Source organism: Leuciscus leuciscus (genome assembly GCF_965113295.1).
Source record: "Leuciscus leuciscus genome assembly, chromosome: 3".
NCBI lineage: Eukaryota > Metazoa > Chordata > Actinopteri > Cypriniformes > Leuciscidae > Leuciscus > Leuciscus leuciscus.
The window spans coordinates 31,249,301-31,274,702 of NC_138727.1; the positions used below are offsets into that span (position 1 = coordinate 31,249,301).

At 37.0% G+C, this 25,402-nt stretch overlaps 1 protein-coding gene across 15 annotated transcripts in view; it reads right to left on the reverse strand.

Annotated features, from left to right (window-relative positions):
* rims1b (regulating synaptic membrane exocytosis 1b) overlaps positions 1 to 21,917 on the reverse strand; it is an 88,518-nt gene extending 66,601 nt beyond the window's left edge. For 10 of the 15 annotated variants that reach the window (XM_082164741.1, XM_082164737.1, XM_082164734.1 and 7 more), the window contains exons 1-3: positions 21,547 to 21,916; positions 5,985 to 6,198; positions 2,713 to 2,733 (exon numbers count right to left, since the gene is read on the reverse strand). In XM_082164741.1, the coding sequence (XP_082020867.1) occupies positions 2,713 to 2,733; positions 5,985 to 6,198; positions 21,547 to 21,713 (402 nt within the window). In that variant the 5' untranslated portion in view covers positions 21,714 to 21,916. Of the gene's footprint in view, positions 1 to 2,712; positions 2,734 to 3,626; positions 3,639 to 5,984; positions 6,199 to 8,482; positions 8,687 to 21,546 lie in introns of those variants that run through there. The other 5 variants (XM_082164738.1, XM_082164744.1, XM_082164735.1 and 2 more) reach the window with 5 other exon arrangements.
* Positions 21,918 to 25,402: the final 3,485 nt, after the last annotated feature.

A 25,402-nucleotide genomic window follows, 5' to 3' on the forward strand; every position in this document is an offset into this window, starting at 1 on the left:
TTTCATGAGAGTACCGCGAGAGCGATTGAAATTACGACATGGTGTGAACGCAGCAAGTTCTTCGGCATTCAGTGTGGGCTCTTCCGTTCAAATGCACTGTGAGTTATGGTTAAAAACAGTGGGCTCTCTGGTTTGAATGCAGTGTGAGCTTTGCTTTATATACAATGGGCTGTCCTGTTCAAATGGCAGTGTGGGCCTACCGTTTGATGCAGTAGGGCAGGGCTTTTCAACTACTGTAGCTACATTCAAGGGCCAGATTATCAAATCGAAAAGTTGAGGTGGGCCGGTGGGTTTGGGGGTTAAGCTTATTTATTGAAATATTAACTGTTTCAATAAATAAGCTAAAGTAAACCTAAAAAAGTATTTGTATTTACTTGGAAATCTGGTACCCAACAGTATGGAGATATATAAGACCATAATAAATAAAAACTTGATAATTAACAGCTGTGTACAACTATTTTCCTTGGAACAATAAATTATAAAAAAAATATATATTTAAACAAGCTCATAGCTATTAGTAAGAAATAAGAATTATTTTATTTATAATTATGCTTAAATGAAAATATTCAGACAGTGAGACTTGATAACCACAGGCTACTCACTCCCACTGTATAAAAAAATGCCTAAACACAGGTTAAAAACTATATGCACCTTCACAAAGAAACTGACATAATTTCATAACAAAAATGAATCATATACTCCTCTACCCATCTAATAAATCTAATGCAATATAATATATTCAATATAAATATTCCACATTTCTGCCCAAACCATGGTAAATGACTACAGTATAATACAGTAAATAATACTGTCCGGGACCGGGAGTAAACGCAACTCCGTGCTGGGCCGTGCTGAAACAACTAGTGAAACAACTGAAAACAGCGCTATTTGTTGTTACTGTACTGACCGAGAAACCGCTTCAGATGATTCAGTGACAGAGCGGTCCGAACGAATCCGAATAGTTTCAGACCATTATGCAAGTGCGCTTAGAAAGAATCGAACCAAAATAATGATTAATTCACGAATGATTGGTATCACTGGTTCAGTCGACAGAAATACGGGACACACATAATAACTGCTGAAATATTCACACGTAAAACGTTTCTCTGGTCATTCGGAGCGCATATCAAACTAAATTAACCGCACCGCCAGGAAAAGAGGAGGGAGGTTGGTGCCGTTGGGCCAGATGGAGATGATTGGTGGGCCGGATTTGACCCGCGGGCTGCCAGTTGAATAGCCCTGCAGTAGGGGCTCTCCCCTTCCGAATCCCAGTATGATCCCTCATGTTTCTTATCATGGGGGCTCTTCTATTCGGATTGCAGCGTTAGGAGGGAATGGGAATGCCATGCAAGTTATTTTATGGTTTCCTTTTCCGCCATCTGTGGGGGCCACACGTCTTGATTTTGCAGAGTTAGATGCGCGGGGGCCAACTTTCAGGGTAGACAGGCCTGGTCTTCCTGGGTTAGAAGCTCCTGCCCCTTCTGTGACATCGGTGACGGTGAGTATCACATTTTATAATTTCTAGGCTCCATGTTGTGGATTCAGTGGTGGGAAACTCTCCAACCTCAGTGACAAACCTCCAGTCCAAATACAGCTCCCGTAGGAGCACGATACTGCCACCACAGTGCCCCGCTTAACTCGATACTGCCGCTGCAGTGTCCCACCATAACTCCAGCAGGAGCTGCGCTAACATTCCTATTTAACTTTCTTCCCCATTTTTAGGTGGGCTTTCTGGACCATTGAGCCTAATTACACGTGCCAATTTCACTTGAATAGCTATAAGCATTTTGATTCGGTAAATATTGCTTGCTGTCCAAATTATACTTTGCAATAGTTTCAAAGGCTACACGTTGGGCAGTAAGCACACGCTAAATGTATGTGAAAAAACAAGGTATGCTTTGAGATAAGCATCAACGCTGTTGGAGACATCCACAGTATACAGCTTAAAGTTGAGCTCTTTAACGACATGATTCATTAGAACTAAGCACATGATGTTCAGTATTATATGCTAAAAAAACAAAAACAAGAAAGGAAGGATATTTTTATTTCAGCAGCATAAATTCAACACCAATACTAGTCATTCACAAAGTTACGACAAGCACAAACACAGTAATAAACAAAGACACCTGACAGACAACACATTACACACATAATAGCACAAAAACACACAAGTCACAAGTGCCCACTGGAGTGCAGGGTAAGTGTTTCTCTCTGAGTGTTTTCATAAATACTAACAAAGTGAGTTGCGAATATGACATTACCATATCGGTCGTAGTAGAACTCTGAATTTTGACCTTGAACTTTCACCCCGTGGCATGCCTATTGCAGTCCCAGGGCACAAGCAGGTGCAGTGAACATGCACAGATAAGCATTCTCTCATCACTGGTAGCACTTTAAGTGAAAGGGAGTCCATTCCATGTTTGGAATCATGTCTCTACTGAGAATCATGTAGGGCACAGCTTACATAGTGTTTAAGTTAAACCCATTTGACTAAAGAGCAACCAGTTGTGAGACATCAATATTCCAACAAATCCAAATACCCTATTCCCCTAACCCCCTTGCTGTGGCAACTACTTCGGCATCCCTGGCGGTAGCAACAAGGAAGGGAGGGGGATGGGGTTCAGCCAACACATGCTAGTATCCTATTAGCTGGCTCTAATGAGGAAATAATTGGTGGCCCATGCAGAATCTACAATACTCAGAATGTCTTACCCTGTCTTTCCCTATGAGACACTTTGCATGAACAGAAGACAAATAATGGGCGCAACATTAGTCAAATTTTGTTTGTGCTCAATATAGCAGAAAAAGAATCAACAGAATTTTTTTGCAACATAAATCAACAACAGAGGTTCAATAAGGTGACAATGCCAGTAAAATTCAATACTCTTTTTGCAACTAAAAACTATGAATTATCCTGCAATTTACAGTGAAATACAGTTAAAAGACATTCCCAGATGTACATTCATGACATATGATTACATTTATTTAAATAGGTTTGTTTATTTAGGTTTCTTAGGTTGTTTCCTAATGTGTTACCTTTTCAGTAATTTAGTTAATGTTTGTTGCATTATTTAGTGTTATTTGAGTTACCCTGATGGTCTTTTGCCTTTGTGAGTATGACCCTGTGAACCATCTATAAATGAGTATTGGCCAAGTTTTATGGACATGCCACTTACAATGATTTATCGTGGCTTTCTATTATGCCACCTGAATTATTATGGTGCTTAAGTTAAAAGCAGATTTTGGTAGTTCAAGTGGTTATATTTACATTATATAAATAAATAAAATACATGCTTATAAGTTGAGCACATAAATGCCATAGCATAACACCTGAAGCATTGTCACAGTATCTCTTATAGTGAATTTCTGGCAACCACAGCTGCCTTTTTTTTACCGTAAATTTAATGGGATATTTTTTTGTATGAACTCACTTTTTCACTGAAGGTTTTGCATGTGGGAAAAGATTCAAACCACACACTCACACACACATACATACACAACTACTTATATTAGCAACAGAAATGGCATTAGTCCATTCAGTCCAGTGATTGTGCACATTCAGACGTCACACTTCCCTCAAATCACATTAGTAGAGCACACAACAAAAAGAAAAGAAAAACTCTAACCACTTTGTCCTCCTTGAGTCATGCAGTCCAGGAAGCAGAGAGTGAAAGACAAGCAAACAGAGGTAGAGGGGGGTTGGAGGGGGAAGAGAAAGAGTGTGAAATTAAAATTGAAAATAAATGGTGAGAAATGGAAAGATAGAGTGTGTGAAAAAGAAATGGAGGGAGGGAAGGAAGAGTGGGTGGAGGGGAAAGGAGGTGGGAAAGTGTTAGTGAAGCAACCCAGTTTTCTCTTGTGCGTCAAAATAGTCATTGAGAGTGTCAATGGCATTCAAAAATGTTTTAATGCTTGTAATAGTAATACATGTAACACTGACATGTTGAACTGTAACACTGCCATTGACATATTAACATATTGAACTTGAAATGTTTTCTGTGTGATCAGATGTGTTTTTCTATACATAACGGCAGACATGTCCAACAATGGTCATGTATGGCTCTCTGCTAGAGATGAAATGTGAGAACAGAACACTGATATGTTTTCCACTCATACTAAAATGAGAATGTCACAAAACACATATGAGGGGTCCAAGCAACCTCACAGGATGCTTGTCCATAACTGTGAGGCCTCACTGAATCTGTGTCTGTGTATCATATTTGTTATACAAATTGTGTTTGATTTGGAAGTTCTGCAGCAAATCCTTTGAATGATTGAGGTTACATGATTTTGTACCTGTAATGCCCCCAACAGGGAAACACAAGAACAGCATGTGAAGGGTGTGCTCTATTGCAGTCCTGGCCTTTCAAAGGTATTGATTGATCATTGGTGCTGGCTGGGTGAATTTGTAACAAATTAATCTTTACTGTGAGAATTATCAGAAGGAATAAAATAATTTTCAGAAGAGGATATGACTGATTAGCATAAAAGTGGGTCTGACTGAGTGAATAAGACCCAGAAACCCTTTACTGGATAAATAAACACGCTTAAAAACACTATCATACACCTGCGCATACACAACTTTTTTTTCACCACTGTTTTTTACACACACTAGTCTTGCTGCGATAGTCAGTGTAGTCAGTGTTAGTGGTGTACACGGTGTTCAGTCACACACCGATTACATCACTTGCCCACACTGCCCACCTTTGCCGATTCGATTTTTTATAGTAATAAAAATCATTTAGTTCAGATAGAGAACAGACACTACAATTCAAAACTGAACGCGTCAATTCAGTGTGAGCCAAACAATAGTCGCAGCACAGATCAGCAGCACGCGTCAGATTTATTTCATCACGTGACGAGTGTTAGGCCAGCTGACTAACAAGAAGAGTGAGGCGAGCTGACTGACAAGACGATGGCGGAAGATTTGGTTTCAAAGCGAAATGTAAAAGCGCCTATTTGGCAATATTTTCTCATTGTACAGTTTTGTTGTTGTTTTTCATTAAAAAGAATGTATTTAAGAATATAAGAATATAATATATAAGAATTGTATTTCAAGCAATTGCCGATAATTCACTAAAGCTGCAAGGCATTCATAAGCGATTTAAAAGCGAGGTGGAAAAGAGGGAAAAACTCCAACGTCTTGGAAATGATGAAAGAATGTTCATTTTTGAACAAACGAACACTACAATTTATTGCTAGACAATGATCTAAATCTAAACATCCAATTTCAGCTTAAAATTGCCAATACTGCCCAATTATTAAAATGGTGGCAGTATACTGTGCATCACTAATATAAACAGCATTATAAGGTTGAGCTGCTTTAAAATACTTTGTCATATTATCAGTATCCACAGAACACTGCTTTCAGAGTCCCACTGTTACTATTCCTTATTGAAAACTTTGGGTAGGGACAGTAGGGGACCTCACCCAGCTGGGCAGGACGGAACTAAGGCAGATTGTTCCTCAGCATGCCCAGTGAGATGAGTCCAATCTCAGGTAAGTCACTCTAGAGGAGGGATGGTGTCTTTAGAGACAGCAGGCAAGGATGAGCTCTTAAAATAGACCCTTGCATGTTGTGCTGCTGGAAACGGTCCCACCTTACCCTGCTGGTGCTTAGCAAAATCAATGTAGATTTCACTCAAAGAACGGAGTCTTTATAAAGCTCAGAGGAGCTGTGGGTGGTTTGGATTTCGCAGTTTAAATCTGTAGACTTGATTGGATAGGAGAAACTGAGATTAACTGTTTGTATTCTGAATTTGGACTTGCCAATGATGATTTATGATTTATACAGATTCAGTAAATTCCTCAGAAGGGAATCAACCAAACAACTGATATGTAGTTACAAACAGTAAAAGACTAAAGCAAGCATTATAAAACAAATTAAATATTCAAATGGTAAATGATGAGTCAATGGAAGTGACTCCACAGTGAGAAGGACAACATGGAGGATGAGGAAGAACAAGCAATGAAAGGGTCCTTACATTATTCGAACGCAACGACACTCTTCCCCCGCAGCGGGCACAGAACTTGGTCTGGCAGTAGGAACACAGATGCCCACAGCCATCTGCAAACTTGGTTTTACGACAGATGCCACAGGTAGGTGCATCATCTTTATGGACAGCCTGCTGTCGTTTCGTTTCTGCTCCAATCTTCTTCACCTGCTCCTTATAACTCTCAAACTGCTGGTGCAGTGTCCTGACAGACAGAAAATACGATGGGGAGAAAGAGAGGGAAAAGAGGAGTGTTTGTTAGTTTTAATGTATTGTTAAAAAAATAACCGGCATTGCTATTTGTTAACTACAAATAAAACTAATGAAATGTAAAAAAAAAAATATATATATATATATTATATTGGTAATTGAATATTAGATGAAAAACTATTAAAATTAGAAATGTTGCCTTGGCAGCTCAGTGAAATAAATAAGTTTAAGATGAGGCACTAAAATGATTAAAAGTCAATAAAAAAATTATTAAAGCTATAGACAAAAAAAGACAAATGCACAAAATTACTAAAACTTCAAATCAAAATGAAACTGAAAATATAAAAATCTATTACAAAATATGAATAAATAGTAAGTATATGGGCTGGGAGAAAAAATTCACCTAGCTATTGCGATTTATTTTTATTTTTATTTATTTTTCAAATCGATATTAATTCAAATTCAATTGCTTTATTTTTTTCCTTGCTTGTAGATGAGGTTGACAGAAGTTAGCCACTTTAATATCCCAAGTGGACGCGTGGAGGAGACGTGAGACTGAAAGCACTGAAAAGACTGTGATCTCAATTCAAACACCCACGCGATCTTTCAATTCGTCTGTCTATTAAACTTTGACAAAATCATATAGCAACATTCAAAGTTGTGTTGGCGCTCCCGCAGACCCGGAGTGAGTTGTCATGAAACAGCTTCACAAGCAATAGTTAAAATTATCATTGAAGTACATGGATAAAAGTTCAAATATGAACACTGATGTCTACGATAGCGATCAAAATCAGCTTTTGATAGAATTTTTTTTACTTTTTTTATTTATTATCCCCAAGGAGGGGCAATTTGTTCCACAGCAGCCATTGGCACAGCCAACACATAAATACAGTAAAAAATACAAAAAAAACTAAAAATACAAAAAATAACACAATTAACCCATAAATATCATCCTGGAAAAGTTACAAATTGCGATGTTTAGAGCTGGTTCAAGTATTTAACAGCTAATGGTACAAATGATCTTGTGTATCGATTTGACTTTGCCTTTCTAGAGAAGGCAAACCTTCTCCCTGACGGCAAGAGCTTGGTGCTTAAAATAACGCAATTGACTGTTAAAAAATGTATTTGTTATTGAATCATTTATTAAAGAGAATGTAGTATTATATGATGCTTCTGCAATAAAAGTAAGAAGGATGTGATGATTTGTTTTTGTATAAGTGTATGATTGAACTTTTCCCGATGGTCTTGTTAAAAAAATTGCAATATATTGCAATATTGAAACGCAATACTTGTAGAATTGCAATTCTTTAAAAAAATCGCAATACATATCGTATCGGCACCCAAGTATCGCGATAGTATCAAATCGAGAGGTGTATAATTGTCCCAGCCCTAATAAATATAGCCTACTACAATAGAACCTCAGCCAACCCCCAATATAAAACATCAAGTAACATTTAATGTGGCATTTACTGAATATCAGATCATTTGTGTGTCTTACAGTTAGAAATGTCATGAAGATTTAAAAAACACATTTTATACTGTATATCTTCTTCTTAGACCCCTAGCAGTACATTCAAGTACTTCCAGGGATCCATGGACATACGTTTTGCAAGAAATATTCCAAAAACCCAACAGGTAAACATTGCTGTATTGTAGTATTGCAGATTACAAAAATACATTGAATACGCATTGAAAAGACATCTTGGCGACGTACATGAGCTATCTGGGTCATGGACAGTATTTAGCACATGTACAACATCATATTATATCCGAAATGTGTCATATAGAGCGTATCAGTCTGTAAAACCAGAATTACAATCTGAATTGTAACCTAACTCCACTTTGTTTGTATTCTCCCTTCACTGGAATGAAATGAAACTGTTAATGAATTGCCAATGAGGCGCTGCTGTCTGCTTAAAAAAGATGGGGCTTCATTCCAGAAACATTTCTCAAAGGAACAGCACATTAGAATAAAGTTATCTTATAGCAAGTGGTTAGCAGATCTAATGACCACGGTAAAGACATTAAGCCATTTGAAATGATTCCCCTGAAAAAAGACACAGCTCATTGTAAATTGTGAATTCATTGCATGCATTTTTCTGTAAAAGTTGTCTCCAACACTATAGGCTGACAGGTAACCGAAAAGTTCATCTTCACCTTCTAACCAAGAGCTCACTGTTTCGTTCAACGTTTGTCATTTGAAAATGTACATAGGCTACACTGCAGTAAAAATGATTCTTCAAGAAATAAAAAACGCAAAAGCAAGTGCAAAGCATCACCTCTGTTTGTGGCGAACAGCCATGATCTTCAATTTCCTCTCAAAATCCCAAACCTGCACAAAATAGCGACTCCAGAATCCACTGAAACTCTCTAACAAATGCACACTTCCCACAACTTCTGGTCTCCATGGCTGAAAATGCTAGCATTCTCTCTTGCTTGCCCACATTTGCAGCTTCCCTTCTAGAATCAGACAGCAGACTGCAGTCCCAGGTATCTGGATGGAGGTTGTGACTTTGGGGAGTCTTGGCTTGTGATGCTATATTACGCAGTCAGGATGAAACCGTTACGTGGGAAGTCGAAGGCGTGGCGACAAGGATGAATCATTGGCAGGAGAATCAAAGAAAAGAAAAGTGACCTCTTTAAGGTTATGTGTGGATATGCTTAAGGAGATTTATGGACATTTCAAGTGCATTATATACACATATTGAATTACGTTGGCGAACAAATCTTCTAAATAAGATGACAAGACAAGCATGAAAAATGTGTATGGTTTTCCAGAAGAATGAAGATTATAAATATGAAGTCATTATTTAGGGAAGCAAGACTATTAGGCAAATGGATAAACTTCTTTAAGTTCACAAGAGCTAGATATTGACTGGTAAAGTCTAACCTCAAAGAAAGAGTTTGAGAGAGTTGAGGCTGCTTTCGGGTTAGTGCTCTCAACTGGGAACAACTGTCATGGTATAGCAAGGGACCAGGTCTCCAGGGATCATGGGAACACAAATAAACCAGCTCTACAACTTTCAAAAACCGTCATCATTTACTCGCCGTGATACATGTTTGACTTTCTTCTGTAGAATAGGCATATATGGTGAAATGTTGAAGAATATGCTGGCCAATCATTTCCATAAAATAAAAGTCAATGAGGACTGAATCTGTCATATCCTTTTTGTTTGCACTGCCTTCATTTATGCTAATTCAAATAAATAAACCAAAACATTTCATAACAATTTTCTTTGACTGTGATACAGTTACTAAATGATAGAATACCAATCGTGAGTATCACCATTGAGACAAATTTGAATGACAAAAAACTTAATGATGCTTTTAAAGATGCTTAAGGTAATGTGTGTGTATGTGTCAAATTTGTGTTGAAAGTGTGGGGTGGGGTGAAAGTGAGGTGCTTTGTGTGAGAAATACTGATTATTTTCCCCTCTAGAGATTTTGAGAGTAGATAATCGAGACAGTGAGTTGAAATCGAGAACTAGATCAGTTCATAAAAAATCATTAAAACCGGTTTTGTGAACTGGATCCATCAACCCACTGAAAAGATCTGACTCGGAATTCTGACTCGTTCACAAATCAGAAGTTGCTACTTCTCTCAAGAACATTCCAAAGAGAGTTAGGATAGAAATCAAAAGTTTCAGTGAATAACAAGTTAAATTTCAGTCTGCTCATCATTCAAAGTTATTGGACTACTTTGATCATGTGTTTTTGTCATTTTGGACCTTGACAGCCCCTGTCCTCATTCACTTTCATAATATAAAAATCATGGCCAGAATATATTCTTTAAAATAACAAAAAACACCTTTTGTGTAACAGGAAAGAAAGAAATTCATAAGTTTGAAACAACATGATGGTGAGTAAATAATGATAATAAATTTTTTTTAAATGAACTATACTACTACTTTAATCCTGAAATCTCTTCTAGTAGAGCAGTTTTGTTTAACATGATCTCACACTGGACAAGAAACTCAACTGTAACCATTAGAAAGCTTAATAGAAATGTACAATTACATTTTCAGGTTTAAATTACATCCTGAATTGTTCTGTGTTTCTGTGATGTGCCATAAGTTAGAAAGGTTGCTGATACTGAAGCTAAATCTAGATCCACTGATTCACTAATATAGAGTACTTGGCTGGTCATTGGACCACAGTAGAAAAAACATCAATACATTTTTGTTGGAACAGACTGAGGTTAGATCTGAGGGTTGAACTTTGGTCTTTCTACACCTTCCCAAAAGGCAAAACAAGTCCTAAAATAGTTTCTTAACTTCACGCCTCTGATTCACTGTGAGGTATACTTGAAACTTTGTAAACTTGTAACTTAACTGTGCTAAATCCTAGGAGCATACCATAAAAGGAGATGTTTTAGAGACTCAAAAAGACTATACATATATATATATATATATATATATATACATATACAGTACTGTGCAAAAGTCTTAGGCATGTTAATTGTAATAATCCAGTGAGATTTCTGTATGCACAAGGAATCTGACAACAGCCAGGATGATCTGATCTCACCATCATCGAGTCCGTCTGTGATTACATGAAGAAACAGAAAAAACTACCTTCCTGCAAAGCTACCTGAAAAACTATGCGCAAGTGTACCTGGATAAAAGCCGTTTTAAACGCAAAGGGTCGTTACACCATATATCGATTTTAATTAGTTAATAATAGAAGTTAAATCATAAATAAATTCAATTTGTGATTTTATTTTTGAAAGCATTCTCACTTTACAGCATTTTAACACAAGTGCCAGTACTTTTCCCAGTACTGTAGATTTGCAGGAAGGTTTCTTCAAGCATCTTGGAGACGTTCCCGCAGTTCTTCTAGATTTAGTTTGTCTCAGTTTTTTCTGTTTCTTCATGTAATCATGGACGGACTCGATGATGGTGAGATCAGATCATCCTGGCTGTTGTCAGATTCCTTGTGCATACAGAAATCTCACTGGATTATTACAATTAATGGCAAAAAGAATGTTTGGAAATGTAAACTGATATTTCCTATTATATAGGAATATTATATAGGGATATTAACATGCCTAAGACTTTTGCACAGTACTGTGTGTATATATATATATATATATATATAAAATGAACTTTTAAGAACTGAGAACTTTGAGCTTTCCTTCTACTAGTCAGAAAATTCCCTGTGGGACTGGATAACACGGGATGACCTCATTCTGCCAAGAAAGTAAGAGACAAAATGACACCCCAAATTCCTGTTCAGATTTCACAGAAATGCAAATGTCCCAACCTGATCAGATTTAACGACTTCATCAGAAAATATTTATAGAACCTTTAATTCTGATCCTCAAATTTGATTGGCTGAGCAGCATTACAAGAGTGCTATAATACAGTCCAGCAACAGAACTGAGACTTTAATTGTTTGTATCATTCCACTTGTCTGTTTTACAGGCTCCAGACAGACTGTGCGCATGTGCACACGTGCTCTAGTACGTAAGAACAAGCTTATGATTTAATCTGGAAGTAAAGCAAAATAACTGAGAAAAATGAGAATTAGTCCTCAGATGCCATGTCCGTAATTTATAGCAAAGAATTTATCATTAATTTGATAAATCTCAAACAGATTAATTAAAAGAAGTTATTACTCCACTACGTGCGTGACATCATTAACCAATGTGGTTGAACGACAAATTTGCGACAGTGCGGTTTCGGGAAACAGTCGTGACTAGCTAGTTGATTTCCTCAACGATGCATCGTACTATGGTAGTGAACCAGCGAGTTACGTCGTTGTACGGAAAACATTAACCCTCTGCATTAATGGTGGGGATTTATCACTGATACTTTTTGCAGGTTATATTGCTACACCACTCTTTATGAGTGAGTAATTGAATCATTAACTCCACAGACTCATTCAAAAACACAACAAATGACTGTCTTTAAGAGTGAGTCAATGAATCATTCACTGAAACACATCATTCAAAAACACTGACTGAATTAACACAGAAGCGAAATTATAAAAACTCTTACTATAAGAGTAGTATGTTCTTCTGAATTCGGCCACAAATTCATTCAAGAACAAAACAAGTGGCTCTCTGAGATACTCACTAAATCATTCACCAAAATGACATCAAAAACACAGATCCATTCAGGAATGCAAATAATGTGTTAAGTCTCAGATGCACAATGGATTGACTTTGTTTGGAACCATTTTTTTGCTGGGGGACCAAAAACTGACGCACTAATTATTGTGTCTAAAATATAACTTACACAATATTAAAACCATTGTCAAACTACCTAGTGTGAAAATGATCACGTGTGTGTGATATTGTTGAATTAAAAGACAAAGGCTGAGGAAATTGTATAAGTCTGAATAAGGAAAATCCCCTCTAGTATCTGTATACTGCGTACAGCTCCTCATTGCTCTAGTTTTCAAGACCCATGCATAGCCTTAAAATGCCCCTCAGACATCAGAATTTCTCTCTCTCTCTCTCTCTGTTTTTATCAGACATGGCCTGGCTAGTAATTATCACCCGTCGATTACATCAGAAGGGTAGGTGTGAGCAAGACAGCAGTGAAGGATGGACAGTTGGATGAATAGATAGGGAGAGGGAGAGAGAGAGAGAAGAAGAAGGACAGGGTGGAAAAGGGAGGAGAGCAGAGGAAAAGGACTATTTTCCGTCTCGCTGGCTGATTCCCGGCTGCCGCCTCGCCTGGATGTCTCTTTTTTTCCCTCTATTTTTCACAAATTAATTGAAAGTGTCCAGTTGGATCAGCACTCAGAACCCACATACACACAGAAAAATAGCCAAACAAACATGACTCAACCCCAAGAGGACTTCCCACCCATTTACGCTTTCAGTGAGTTTACAGATGGAAAATACAATTTGTAGAATGATCAGTATTTACACAAAACTAAAAAAAGCATGTTTCTTCCAATATAGCCTGGTTAATATTATGCATTGCAGACCTTTACATGTTGTGAAATTCATTATAACTGTGTATAAATATCAGAGAAGTTCATTCATAAAAGTAAAATCTATTTTTCACCCACCATTATACATCCATTTGAAACTAGATACAGAGGAGCGGAAAGAAAGACAAGTATCGATCATTCAATCAGATCATAAGTTAACATCTATTCTTATCCATGAAAAGAAAGGAAGCGATAGGAAAAAAAAAGTAGTTATAATGAAGGAGAAGCTGAAGTCACTGTGGCCAATGGTTACAAAAAACAATGTTGTATAAAGTATCCAATAGTCATACTTAAGTAAATATTCATATAAAATAAAAAGTATACATTTACAGAAACTGGCTCAAGTAAAAGATAAAGTAGCTCATGAGAAAAAAAGTAACTGATATTAAGTATCAAAAGTCAAATAAATGTTATATATAATCGCACACTGTAACCGATTGAGGATATGTAAGAATTGACTCACACAACTTGTAGTCAGAAGTTTACATAAACCTTGCAGAATCTACTTAATGTTAATTATTATTAAAAAGAGAAAATAATAGTTCACTCAGTTTAATAGTTTACATACGCTTCATTGATTCTTAACATTGTTTCATCATATGGATGATCCATGACTTTTTTTATGTTGTTCATGAGTCCCTTGTTTGTCTCGAGCAGTTAAACTGCCTGTTCTGTTCTTTAGCTCCTGCACCTTTTCTAGAGCATCTTCTGCATTTTTAAACCCTTTCCAGCAGTGCCCAGGAGGAGGTGGCTCACAGCAGTCCCGAGGTATAGCCACTGAGGGGCTGATGGGAGACAACGATGACTGGATTGCAAGAATGGCTGCGGACTGGAGAGGACACTGAAGAGAAACACAGGGACTGACAGAACACATTAAATCCATTGTAACAGTTTGGAGAGGAGGCTGGGAGAGGGGGGCTGGGAGGGGCCAACGGGTCTGATGAAGGCGATTCGGATTCAGGCAGAATCAAAGGAGGTAGGGAATCCTCCTCTCCAAACACAAAACAAACGGAGATGACTTGTAAGTCTAATGACTGTAATAGACAATAAGTCTATTGGTTGAGCTGGAAAGAGACTGACAGATCTGAGTAACCCCTCTCACTGTTTTGATGGTGCCTGGGGTGCTCAATGTTTACACTTTTGGTGGAGATAAACTCATAAATTGCGTACTAATAATAGTCGTCAATGAACAATAAACTGGGTTAAAAGCTATAATAAAAATTCTTACATAGTTCACATTTAAGTACAGTAACAAAATTTGTACTTTGCACAGCTGCTGAAAAATTGCTCCCACATTTTTCTCTTGCTCATTTACTCCCATGATCTGGCACTTTATCAAAAACACATCTGTTCTATTAATCATAATGCAAACAGCATAAACTATATGCTATCATTTTCTAACTTTTATATTATAGTATTATTATAAAGTTATTATATATTTTTAAGTATTACATGTGGGTGTAAGTTCCATAAAAATATAATGCCTGTATAGTAAACAACTTGGAAAATGGCAAAGCAGCTCTCACATTCTCTTTAGAAAATGTACAAATTTAGTAACTAATATAAATTTGATGCAAAATAGGAAAATCCATTAACTCCATGAAACTGTATCAGTTGGCAGCAATTTATGATGATAAAAGTCAACTATATCCAGTCGTCTCATATAAGAAATAATTATATTGCATGTATGATTCCTTTAAGAAAGGCCTGGAATTAATATAATGGCAGCATCTTTTATCATGTTTGTTGATTGTGTTTGTTGCTGTTGGAAAGTTGTATGTATTTATAGACTGCTAAAAGTGCCTTTAGTGCCTTTTGTAATGGACTATATGCCTACTCTCTTATTCTCTCTCACTCACTCTCTACCTTTATTTTTCGATATTCACTGACAAGACTTCCGGTTTCCTTTTCTGATTTTTTTTTTTTTTTTTTTTTCTGAGTTGAGTGGTTTTAAAACTCTTCTTCAAATATGTGTAGGTATAGCCATGTATATATAGGCCTTTATATGCAGCACCTTCACTGATGCATTGATGTAATGCCATTTGTGATTGTATTGGTGAGCATTACTGTGGTAAACTGTAAACTGGGGATTTCTCTGACTGGTCAGACACACACACATACACACACAATTCCCGGGCAACCCATGGAGAATGCTTGTTCATTAAACTTTCATGTTGTTGAGTGCTAAAAAAGCAACTTTTCTTTCCCTTTTTCCTCAGACACTTTTACTCTTTTTACATCATGTAAGAGAATGCCTTGTTTTTATAGGCATATTCCCAGAATTTCATGATAGCTAATACAAGACACCCTCAAGACCGTGAACTACAACCAATGAATAATGATCAATCATCCACTAACTAGGTGTCTCAAAGGAGGTCAGATGACCTTAACACTGCAAACATGAAATGGCTACTAACTGGTTGTTGCAATTATTAACCAGTCAATTCAGTAGTCAGAGCAGTTTTAGTGTTAAAAGAGCAGATGAACCTCTTCACATTTCAAAGCAAACAGACTTATAAGCCGACTCTTGCTCTCACACAATTACATGTAAGTGAGAATTCATGAGGGAAGGTAAAAAATAAACAGGTTAAAAATAGACCGCGAACATCTAGAGAAGCCCATGACAAGCTACATTTTTAAATATTTCAGCAATGACTTCCAAGTGTGAGCTATTTTCAGCTTCAATTCATAATTTAATGCCTACGTTTTTCCTCTCAGAAACCATGAAACCTTCCTTATATACTAAGAAAAAAAGAAAGGAACAAGAAAAGATGATCCAACAAACTGATCTTTTCAACAAACTGATTTTGGTCAGACACATTATCTTTTTATAAGGACTTTTCTTCTGCAACAAAGCTACTGTTTTGAGACTGCAGTCTGGCAAGAGGCTGTCCTCAACAACTGAACCTGTTTAAGAAGTCTAGAAGGAAAAATGGCTGCCACTCTTTCACTAGTAGTCACACTGGAAAAGAAACAACGAGGACTATAGGACATTTTTCTAAAATTATGCGAAATAAACATCCTATTACCTGCAACTGTTTATGTGGGATCTAATAAATGATTGGCTTTAAATATGCAGGTTTTGTATCCTCAGACAGGGATGCTGCCTTTCCTAAGCATTCCCATTTAGTTATGAAAAAATTATATTCAACAATTCTCCGAATGTTTAAAACATCCAGTTTGGATGTTAATGCGGATGTTAAGGGAACATTCCATTTTGCAAACATTATGGGAATGATACTTTTGTATGTTCTAAACATTCTGAAACAAGTAGCAACATTTAAATGATGTTAGAAAAATGTCAAACTAAAACATTTCAGGAAAAAAAAAGAAGTTTTTGTGTTATCCTTTGTGCATACATTAAAGATCAGATACTTCTGAACAAACAGTTATTAATGTTACTAGAAGAACCTCATCAGAACGTTAAGAAAAGTTCTGAGAACATCAGAAACAAGTGATGCAAACGACAAATTTAAGAAGAAAAAAAACTTAATTCGCAAATAGTTTTTATGCTCGCTTGAGGTGGTTTTTGACTTGTGCGAAAAAGAGTTAATGTGAATAATGGAAGATGGAAACACATTTGCTGAATAAATTCTGACGTAGCGAACATTAAACCCATGTGACTAATCGGCGCTGATGGTGTTTTATTTACTGTTGGTTACTAGGTTACCAATACCACCATCATCCACTGAACAACTTGATGGAAACACCTAATTCACTAATTTCTTCTTTTTTTTTTTTGCGAACTTTGAAAAGATTCGTTTCACGCTTAGAAGGAAACCCAGTTATAGTAGCTCACCACTGAAAGCCAGTTTGATCCTAGCCTTTGAATAATCCTAAACCCTTTTTTTTTCTGTACAAAGAAACAGTCAAACAGTTGTACAAAGTACACAACTCCACTTGAATGAAAGTATAGATAAAAACAGATTTTTACAATCTTTCTGTAATAGAAAGTAATTCTAAGTCTATAAATCTTTCTGTAAATTTCTGTACAGGAGTACTTAAGTATCAAAAGTACATTTTCTTTTTTTACGTCAACACATTTTATTATTGTTGCATTGTTGTGCCATCAAGGTGGCTTAAGCCAGTCAGTGATGCTCCATCCAACACGCTAGCATGACTACCTTAAACTCAAGTAAATGTACTTCGTTACTGTCCACCTCAGCACTAGTGTTCATTTTCGCTGGAAACTGCAGTGAATTGTATTTATAGGTAAAAGTGACATGGCATTTGTAGAATATTATATATCCTATATATGTGACCCTGGATCACAAAACCAGTCACAAGTCGTACGGGTATATTTGAGGCAAAACCCAACAATACATTGTATGGGTCAAAATTATCGATTTTTCTTTTATGCCAAAAATCATTAGGCTATTAAGTAAAGATCATGTTCCATGAAGATATTTAGTAAATTTCCTACTGTAAATATATAAAATATTTATTTTTGTGAGTGAATACAGCACAATCGTGAACATAAATGGACAACTTTAAAGGCGATTTTCTCAATGTTTAGATTTTTTTGCACCCTCAGATTCTAGATTTTCAAATAGCTGTATCTCGGCCAAATATTGTCATATCCTAACAAACCATACATCAATGGAAAGCTTATTTATTCAGTTGACCCAAAACTGACCCATGTGACTGGTTTTGTGGTCCAGGGTCACATTTATATAAAAACTGGTGACATTCAAGTTTTTTCATTTAAGTTGTGCTTGAAACTTGTGATTAAGCTTTTGTTTTTTTTTATCTTAACTTTGCATGATTATACAAATGTGATGTGAGCACAATAGCATCTGTGTGTGATCGTGTATGTGACGGCACATATGCAGTGACCTGACCAGGTGTTGCATTCACACACACTTCTCAATGATTAGCTCTGAACTGTTCTCAAGGCTGCCTGAAACCGTATGAACAGCTTGATTACAGGGTTTTATCTGTCCCAGCTGGCCTGATCTCAGCTAAAACTGAGATAAAACAGTTACCCATCAAAAAATATACCAATATAATACCTCAGACAAGCATTTCATCAAATAGGCCTACTGCTACTGGCTACAACAAACATAAGCAAAAACACTGATACTAACTTTCATCTAGCACATACAAGTCAACCTAACCAATTTAATAGAAGGAAAATAACACAAAGACAGTTACATTTCTCTAAATATCAATGGGCACAATGTGTTTGAGTGGTAAGTATTAAGCCTAATTGAGAAAATACGTGTGCTCTGTGTCATCTATAAGCGATGCTGTCTGAAATCGCCTACTGTCTGAGTAGGAACTATATTTGAAAAATGTAAAAAAGTTAATCTGCCATTTTGGCTTTGTCACGTGACCTGTCAGTTGTGTCCCTTTACTGGCATTTGCCACTTCTCTCCCATGGCATCATGGTAAAGTGTCAATCGAATGCACACTCCAGTAGCCTATCTCAGCGGTATAGGCCATCCAGGTACTTTTTGCCAAATGTTTTTCGAATATGTATTCGGACATGTACTCTTTTGGCATCATGCTTTTTGCATACTATATACAGTAGTAAAAAAGTAGGCATATTCGAATGCAGAGTGAATTCTATGCATACTATGACTTATCACTAGGGCTGGGTATCGATTCAGATGTTACAATTCGATTCGATTTCGATTCGCAAGCTCTAATTCGATTCGATTTCGATTCTCGATTTGATTTTTCCAATTTCGATTCTAAATTAATTTCGATTCGACTCACTCAATGAATATTAAATACAAATCCTATATTTATTAAAAAAAGAAAAAGAAAAGAAAAAAAAGTGAACAAGTTTTCAAGTGTTTAATTAATAAAAAGAAATTAAGAGCTACAAACCTGTATATTAAACTCTTTTTATTTTAGGTACACTTGGGTACATTAAAACAGAACCCAACTCTATATTTCAAATGCATACAATGAATAGACAGGATTTTGATGCAAGATGAAAAATTGATGATGAAAATTGGACAAGTCAGAACAGTCGCATGTCTTGATCAAACAGGTTAACAATCCTCACATAAACCCACATATAAAAACGTTGCATATAATATAATATGTGCCCTTCCTGTCTAACAGCTAGGCCATACAGAAATTGAATAAAATTATCAAACAGTCTGTGTTGCATTAATTATAAATTATATATTGACTAATCAAAGTTACAAAAGTTCTTTATTCAAGAGCAGTGAGTGTTTTTCTCTGTTCTCTTTGTTCTTTGATTAACTTAAATGACAGAGATAATTAGTGGCTACAGTGTACTGTCCCTTTAAGACCAGCCGCTGTTGACAGAGACGCGGAACTCACACGCGGACTCATTCTCTCACGAGGCACAACTCTTCACGTTCGTCATAAGACTGCTCTTATGTTATAAAGATACTCGACAAAAATACATTTTGGCTTAATTGTGTGTGTTCTTCGTTCAAGCGTGAAAGATAATTCTATTCTGTGCTGTCTTGTGCGCACGCACGATATCATGGCAAGTTTTTCTGTCACAGTCACGACAGCATTTTGGCAGCATTTTGGTCATATAGCCTAATTGCGTATAGGCTTGTCATAGCGATTGCGATATGATTAAACGTGCAGCACTAATTGAGGTTATTTTATGATTTAGATAAAACTACCATAAAATCTCACAGAATTAGCTATAAAATTGAGTTTGCAAGCCTATGAACAGTGGAGGAAAACTAATACATAAAGATGGAAAAAAATCGATTCTTGGCGTTTGAGAATCGATTTTGAATCGACCACATTTAAAAAAACAATTAATCGAAAAATCGATTTTTTTGCCCAGCCCTACTTATCACCTATATGAACATTACTATTTGTTTATATTTCTCCTTAATATTTAGGCCTAAGGCAGGGACATTGTTTCATAACACACCTTAGTGTACATACTTTCCATTTAGCATTCTTCTATTTATATTTAATACATTTTGAATCTGACTATAGTAGGTTGTTGATAGAGCAGTTGCTTATATCATGGAAAAATACTTAAAAGTGTAGGGAAAACCATTTTCAAAAAGCACACATGATTCATTAAGCATGTAAGATTAAGATTATGGTAAATCTGTAGGCCTCTCCATATTTTCTACATCTGTCTGCCTTTACTACACTGTGCACCTTACAGAGAGTGACATACAGTATGGACAAACACGAGGTCATTGTTGTGCAGTTGTAAACAGATAATGAGACGAACGGTGATTTTGATATATGCTTCTCCTCTCAGCACATTCACTTCACAGGCACAGAAACACCACAACTGCCACACATTTCCAGATGTGGCTGGAGAGTCGTGATGTAGTGGCGCCTATGACTCAATCATCGCATGGTCAAAGCTATAGATTGCCATTTCCGTTGCAGATTAGTCGTCATAGGAAAAATTACATAACCTCGCCTCAATTTTCTATCACGTCATTTCCGTCTGAAGAGTAACTGTAAGGGAATACGCGAAACGCAACTCAGTCAGTCAGAGCCATAATAACGCTCTACGTCAGCTTCTCCTCCAAATCATTCATGCCGAGGAGAGGAAGATGATTGTCACATGAGAAGAAATTGTACTTTAGATCTCGAAACACACGATAGTCGCTACAGTCGCCACTTCCATTAATCTATATCTTAAAATTTTACATTTTTAGTTTGTAGTCAAGTCGACCTCACATGCATCGACTGAGCGAGGCGAAATAATCGCGAGCCAATCACGAACCACACCCCGGTTGTAAAGCTGCGAAAGGCTGTATTTCTAGTCCAGATAGTGGATATCTTTGAATATTGTCAATAGACACAAAACAGACGTTGTAGCTTCCTGTCGTTTAACGTGTTTCACATTAGTCGTGCTTTCTTTCTTCACAGACCAGCGCGCAAGCCTCAATTCAATAGCCTTTCTCCAAGATAGCATTCGCTGTGTGTTATAGCCTACCATATAAAATAGTGTTTGGGCGACTGCTTTAGAGTGAAGAGCACCTTGTGTTGCCCCCGGAGGTGCATCGGGTGGAGTGGGGTGGCTCGCAGTTGCGAAGTATGATTCATCCTCGCTCTCTGTCACGCCCCATCTCTCCGACTGCTCTCCATGGTGCACCTGTAACTCGCCTGACCTCAAATCTAGCTAATTTCTACTCACACACTACAAAGACTGTTAAAACCAATCTATCCCAAGTTCATCTGTTGCATTAACTCCCGCTTTCTATATACAGAGGCCATTGCAACCAGACGCTTTTATCCAGGATACTTAGACCTAACGCGTTCTTAAGCTGCGAAATCACTTCATACGATTTTAGGGAATCACAATCACACGTTTACGGGTGTGACGGGTAGTGAAAGGTCATGAAGCTAAGCTTCAAATGAACACTGAAAGTGTAAAAAACGTCTTTGGATGGATACACAAAGGAAATCGTCCAGCACTTACTTTAGCATGGCTTGTTCCTTCTCCTCTTCTTCCCTTTGCCGAACCATCACTGCCATGATGACTTCCCTTTCCTCCTCCGTGAGGTGACTCAAGTCCGGCATATCAGGCATGGGAGCCGGCACGGTGGGTGGGCGAGGGCCGCTTTGGGGCCCTACCGAGGCGGACATCTTTTGCCCTGCTCCCAGGCGTAGGCTATCTATTGGCAGTTTCCCGAGCGCTGGAGCCACACCTCACGACATGGTCCACGGAAAGAGCAGCGTTCTTTGAGAACAGTGCAAATCTTGCATGGTTTCAGGCACCCACAACTGTGCTTTTGTTTCTCTTCGTGTTTTTTTTAACCCACCCCTCCTTTTTTCTCGCTACCCCCACCCCCGCCTCTCCCCTCCACCTCCAGTTACGGGAAGCCCATCATCTCTACGCCCGGAGACGACGCAAACAGAGGGACTCCGGCATTAGCTAGCAGATCTGTGATTTCCCCCTTCACTGAACCGGGGGCTCGGTATTGGGCGATGGCAAAGGCGGAGTCCGTCTCTCGCCCACTGATCTCTCTCTCTCTCTCTCTTTCCCGTCGCTCTCAGAGAGAAGAGTCAATGGAAATGCAGATTCGCGGCCGCGTATATCTAGGCTACCACTATCTTCAACGCTTAATCGTTTGTGAAATTGGCAAAAAAAAAGCGTATGAAAGTTACATTCCCATTTCTTTTTTCATATCGGTGTGTCGTGTTTTTGCTCGACCACGCACCTTCACAAGTAGTAGGCTACGTTCGCATCTCTGTATTTTTAGGAGTAGCCTATCTGGCAGTAGTACGGTAATAGGTAGGTGCACACTCTCGCCAGGCTATTTTTAGAATCGCTCCCGCGGACCACTTAAATACAATCAATTCGACAGTTTTGTCTGACTGAGGGATGTCTGAAATGAAATTATCAGCAAAAGTATAATGTGCACATAACATAAATCAAATAGACATCTTAAAAGAAAACAATCATATAGGCTATATGGCCTGTAGCCTATAGCTGTAAAAAAAAAAAAGAAGATTTTTAATGCATGGCAGAGATGAAACCAAAGCAAGTAAACAATCCACAGAGAAAAATACAACAATAATACAATTTATATGATTAATTAATTCGACTAATGTTGATGATTACATGTGCAACATTAGAGCAACAGGCTAGGGTTGTTTTTTTCCTTTCAGAACCCTGGACAGCGACACACGATGCAATGGACAAACTTGTTCCGCTATGAATTCAGTCCACAAAGTTATAATTATTTTGTGCGTGTATGTGTGTGACACAAAACACTTTCAGCTACTTTAGTGCATTTCTGCGAATGTTTGTATCTCGCTGATGTATCATGTGGTGCAATATGGCCCTTTTCATGATTTCCAATGTGCTATAACAACTAGATTAGCAAATATTTCCATTTATTTCTCTTAATAAAATATTAGATGATGCCTCAATATATTGTACGTTAGTCTCATTTGCAAATATATTGCAGCTTTGACATGAATGCACACTGTTCTTAAGGTGGCCGTTTTCCATCATTTTCCTCTAATTATTCAAAAGTAACTTTAGAAATATATAAAGACAGTTCATAGTTCCCACATGTCAATCTCCAAAAGACTACCAAAGCTGTGGAATGTTCTTCACATGCACTCAGATTTAAAAACAGCAAGTCAATGCCTTTGACATCATTGATATCACATGACATGGCATTGACTTTCACATGATGCGGTAACTGAACACGATGCAGCAATTTGAATAATTGAGAATTATTAGAACCGGTCTAGATTAGAACACCCAGGCCTGGTTTCACAGCAGGGTTTAGATTAAGCCAGGATTAGGCCTTGGTTCAATTAGGACATTTAAATTTAAACAGCTCAGTTACACTTTATAATAACTTTCATTAACAAATCATTAACAAACATTGCATAATGCTTAACAGATCATTAGTTAATATATATTCACATTCACATAGATAGAAATATGAGATAATGTGCTTGTTAATGTTTAAGCTACTAATAAACAAATCATTATCAGTAGCAGATCATTATAATGAAATGCTTACACTTCAGCAATCTGAATTTGAAACTATTCATTATTTTCAAATGTTTATAAATCATTTAGAACATATGCATAACGGCAATAATTGTAATTTGGGTGCAAAACAAGTTTGTATTGCCTCAACACTTATATTAAACAGGATATTACTTGAATCAAACATCAACAGGAGAAAACAAATAATTTTTAAAGAAAAAACAATGCAATATAAACAGTTTGAACCGCATGTTCCCTTATATAATCAATTTGAACCCTGTACACGGTTGACCCCTTAACCAACCCTTAAACCTACACATTCCACCAAACATGTCCCTATCCTTACCCATATCACACCTAAATAGCAGCAAGAGTGTTTTTGAATAACTAACAATATTATTATTAATTATTATTATTATTTTGATGCAAGTACATAGTTAAAGACCCCTAATATGAAGGCCAGTCATATATTGGTTAATTTTCTGAACATCCGAATCACTCACTACAAAACAACTTTTTTTGCTATTGAACTCTCAAATGGAAAACAAGTGCATTAGGTAACAAATGAAACTGAAGCTTAATGACATTTGAGTCATTCATTTTTGATAAGTGCTTGGTCATATGAATTGAAAGTTTTATAATTTGTAAGCATTTTATTTTACATTAATCTGTTAATCATTGTGTAATGTTTAATAAGTGCATTAGTAAACATTAACAAGCACATTATCTCATATTTCTAGCTATGTGAATATATATTATTAATTCATGATTTATGTCAAGTTTTCTAATGAATTATTATTGAATAAAGTGTGACCCGTTTGGGAAAGACAGTCGTGTTGTGTCTCCATTTTGTCTGATTGTATTGTTAACTTGCAGAAACTGTAGAGCGATGAACGTCGGGTGCCAGCCAGTCTCGAGAACGGTCTCGCGCATGCTCAAAAGAATTATCGTGATTGTAAGTGGCTTGTTTATCAATCGGGAGTCAGATAAGTGGTCTGACCAAATAAGTTTAGGCTATTTTGTCAAGTTTAGTAGGCTACTCATGTAGGCTAAATATTCACACTGTCCCACACATTTGAGCTATATTAAAGCAATGCGAATTCGTTTAAACCAACAAGTAGGCTAGGAAGGGCAATATGAAGTAGCTCGTTACATTTTTATTCACAAGGTGTCGCCGCATTGTATACTGCCCAATGTAATGTTGTATCCGAATAGCAAAATTGACATATTGTATAAATGCGACATTTATATAGGCTTAAGTGTACTTCTGAACGACTACACGAACTGAACTAGTTCAATGTACCTTACCTGTAGTCTTTTCAACAGGTAAAGGGCAACAGACCGACAGTGGAAAAAGTAGCGCCTTCGCGCCCTCTGTTGAAAGGAAACGGCATTACACAGGAAAATGCCCTGGGGCTAGTTGTCACAAAGCTATTTTTGGCTCCATTTAATCTAAGTGTAAACTATATTTTTGATTGTTCATTTTAATTTGACAAAACCAGCAGCTGTGCCAGCTGTTACCAGGACATTATTGTACAAATACAATAACAATGTCATAAGCATTATGGGATGGTGTTTTGGTGACTGTAGTTCAGTTTTTGTCATTAGTGCATATAATGTCATATAACAGCCTGAATTATTAAAATCTGTATATTAATGTAAAATGTACTGATATTAACACAGACAGTGTAAGCTAAGAACACACAATGACTTAAAATATAGCCTCTCCAGAAACGGTGGTCAATATATTAACAGATACAGAGAACAGTATTACCCACATAAAGACAACAGTGGGTAACACACACAACAATGAAATAAGCCA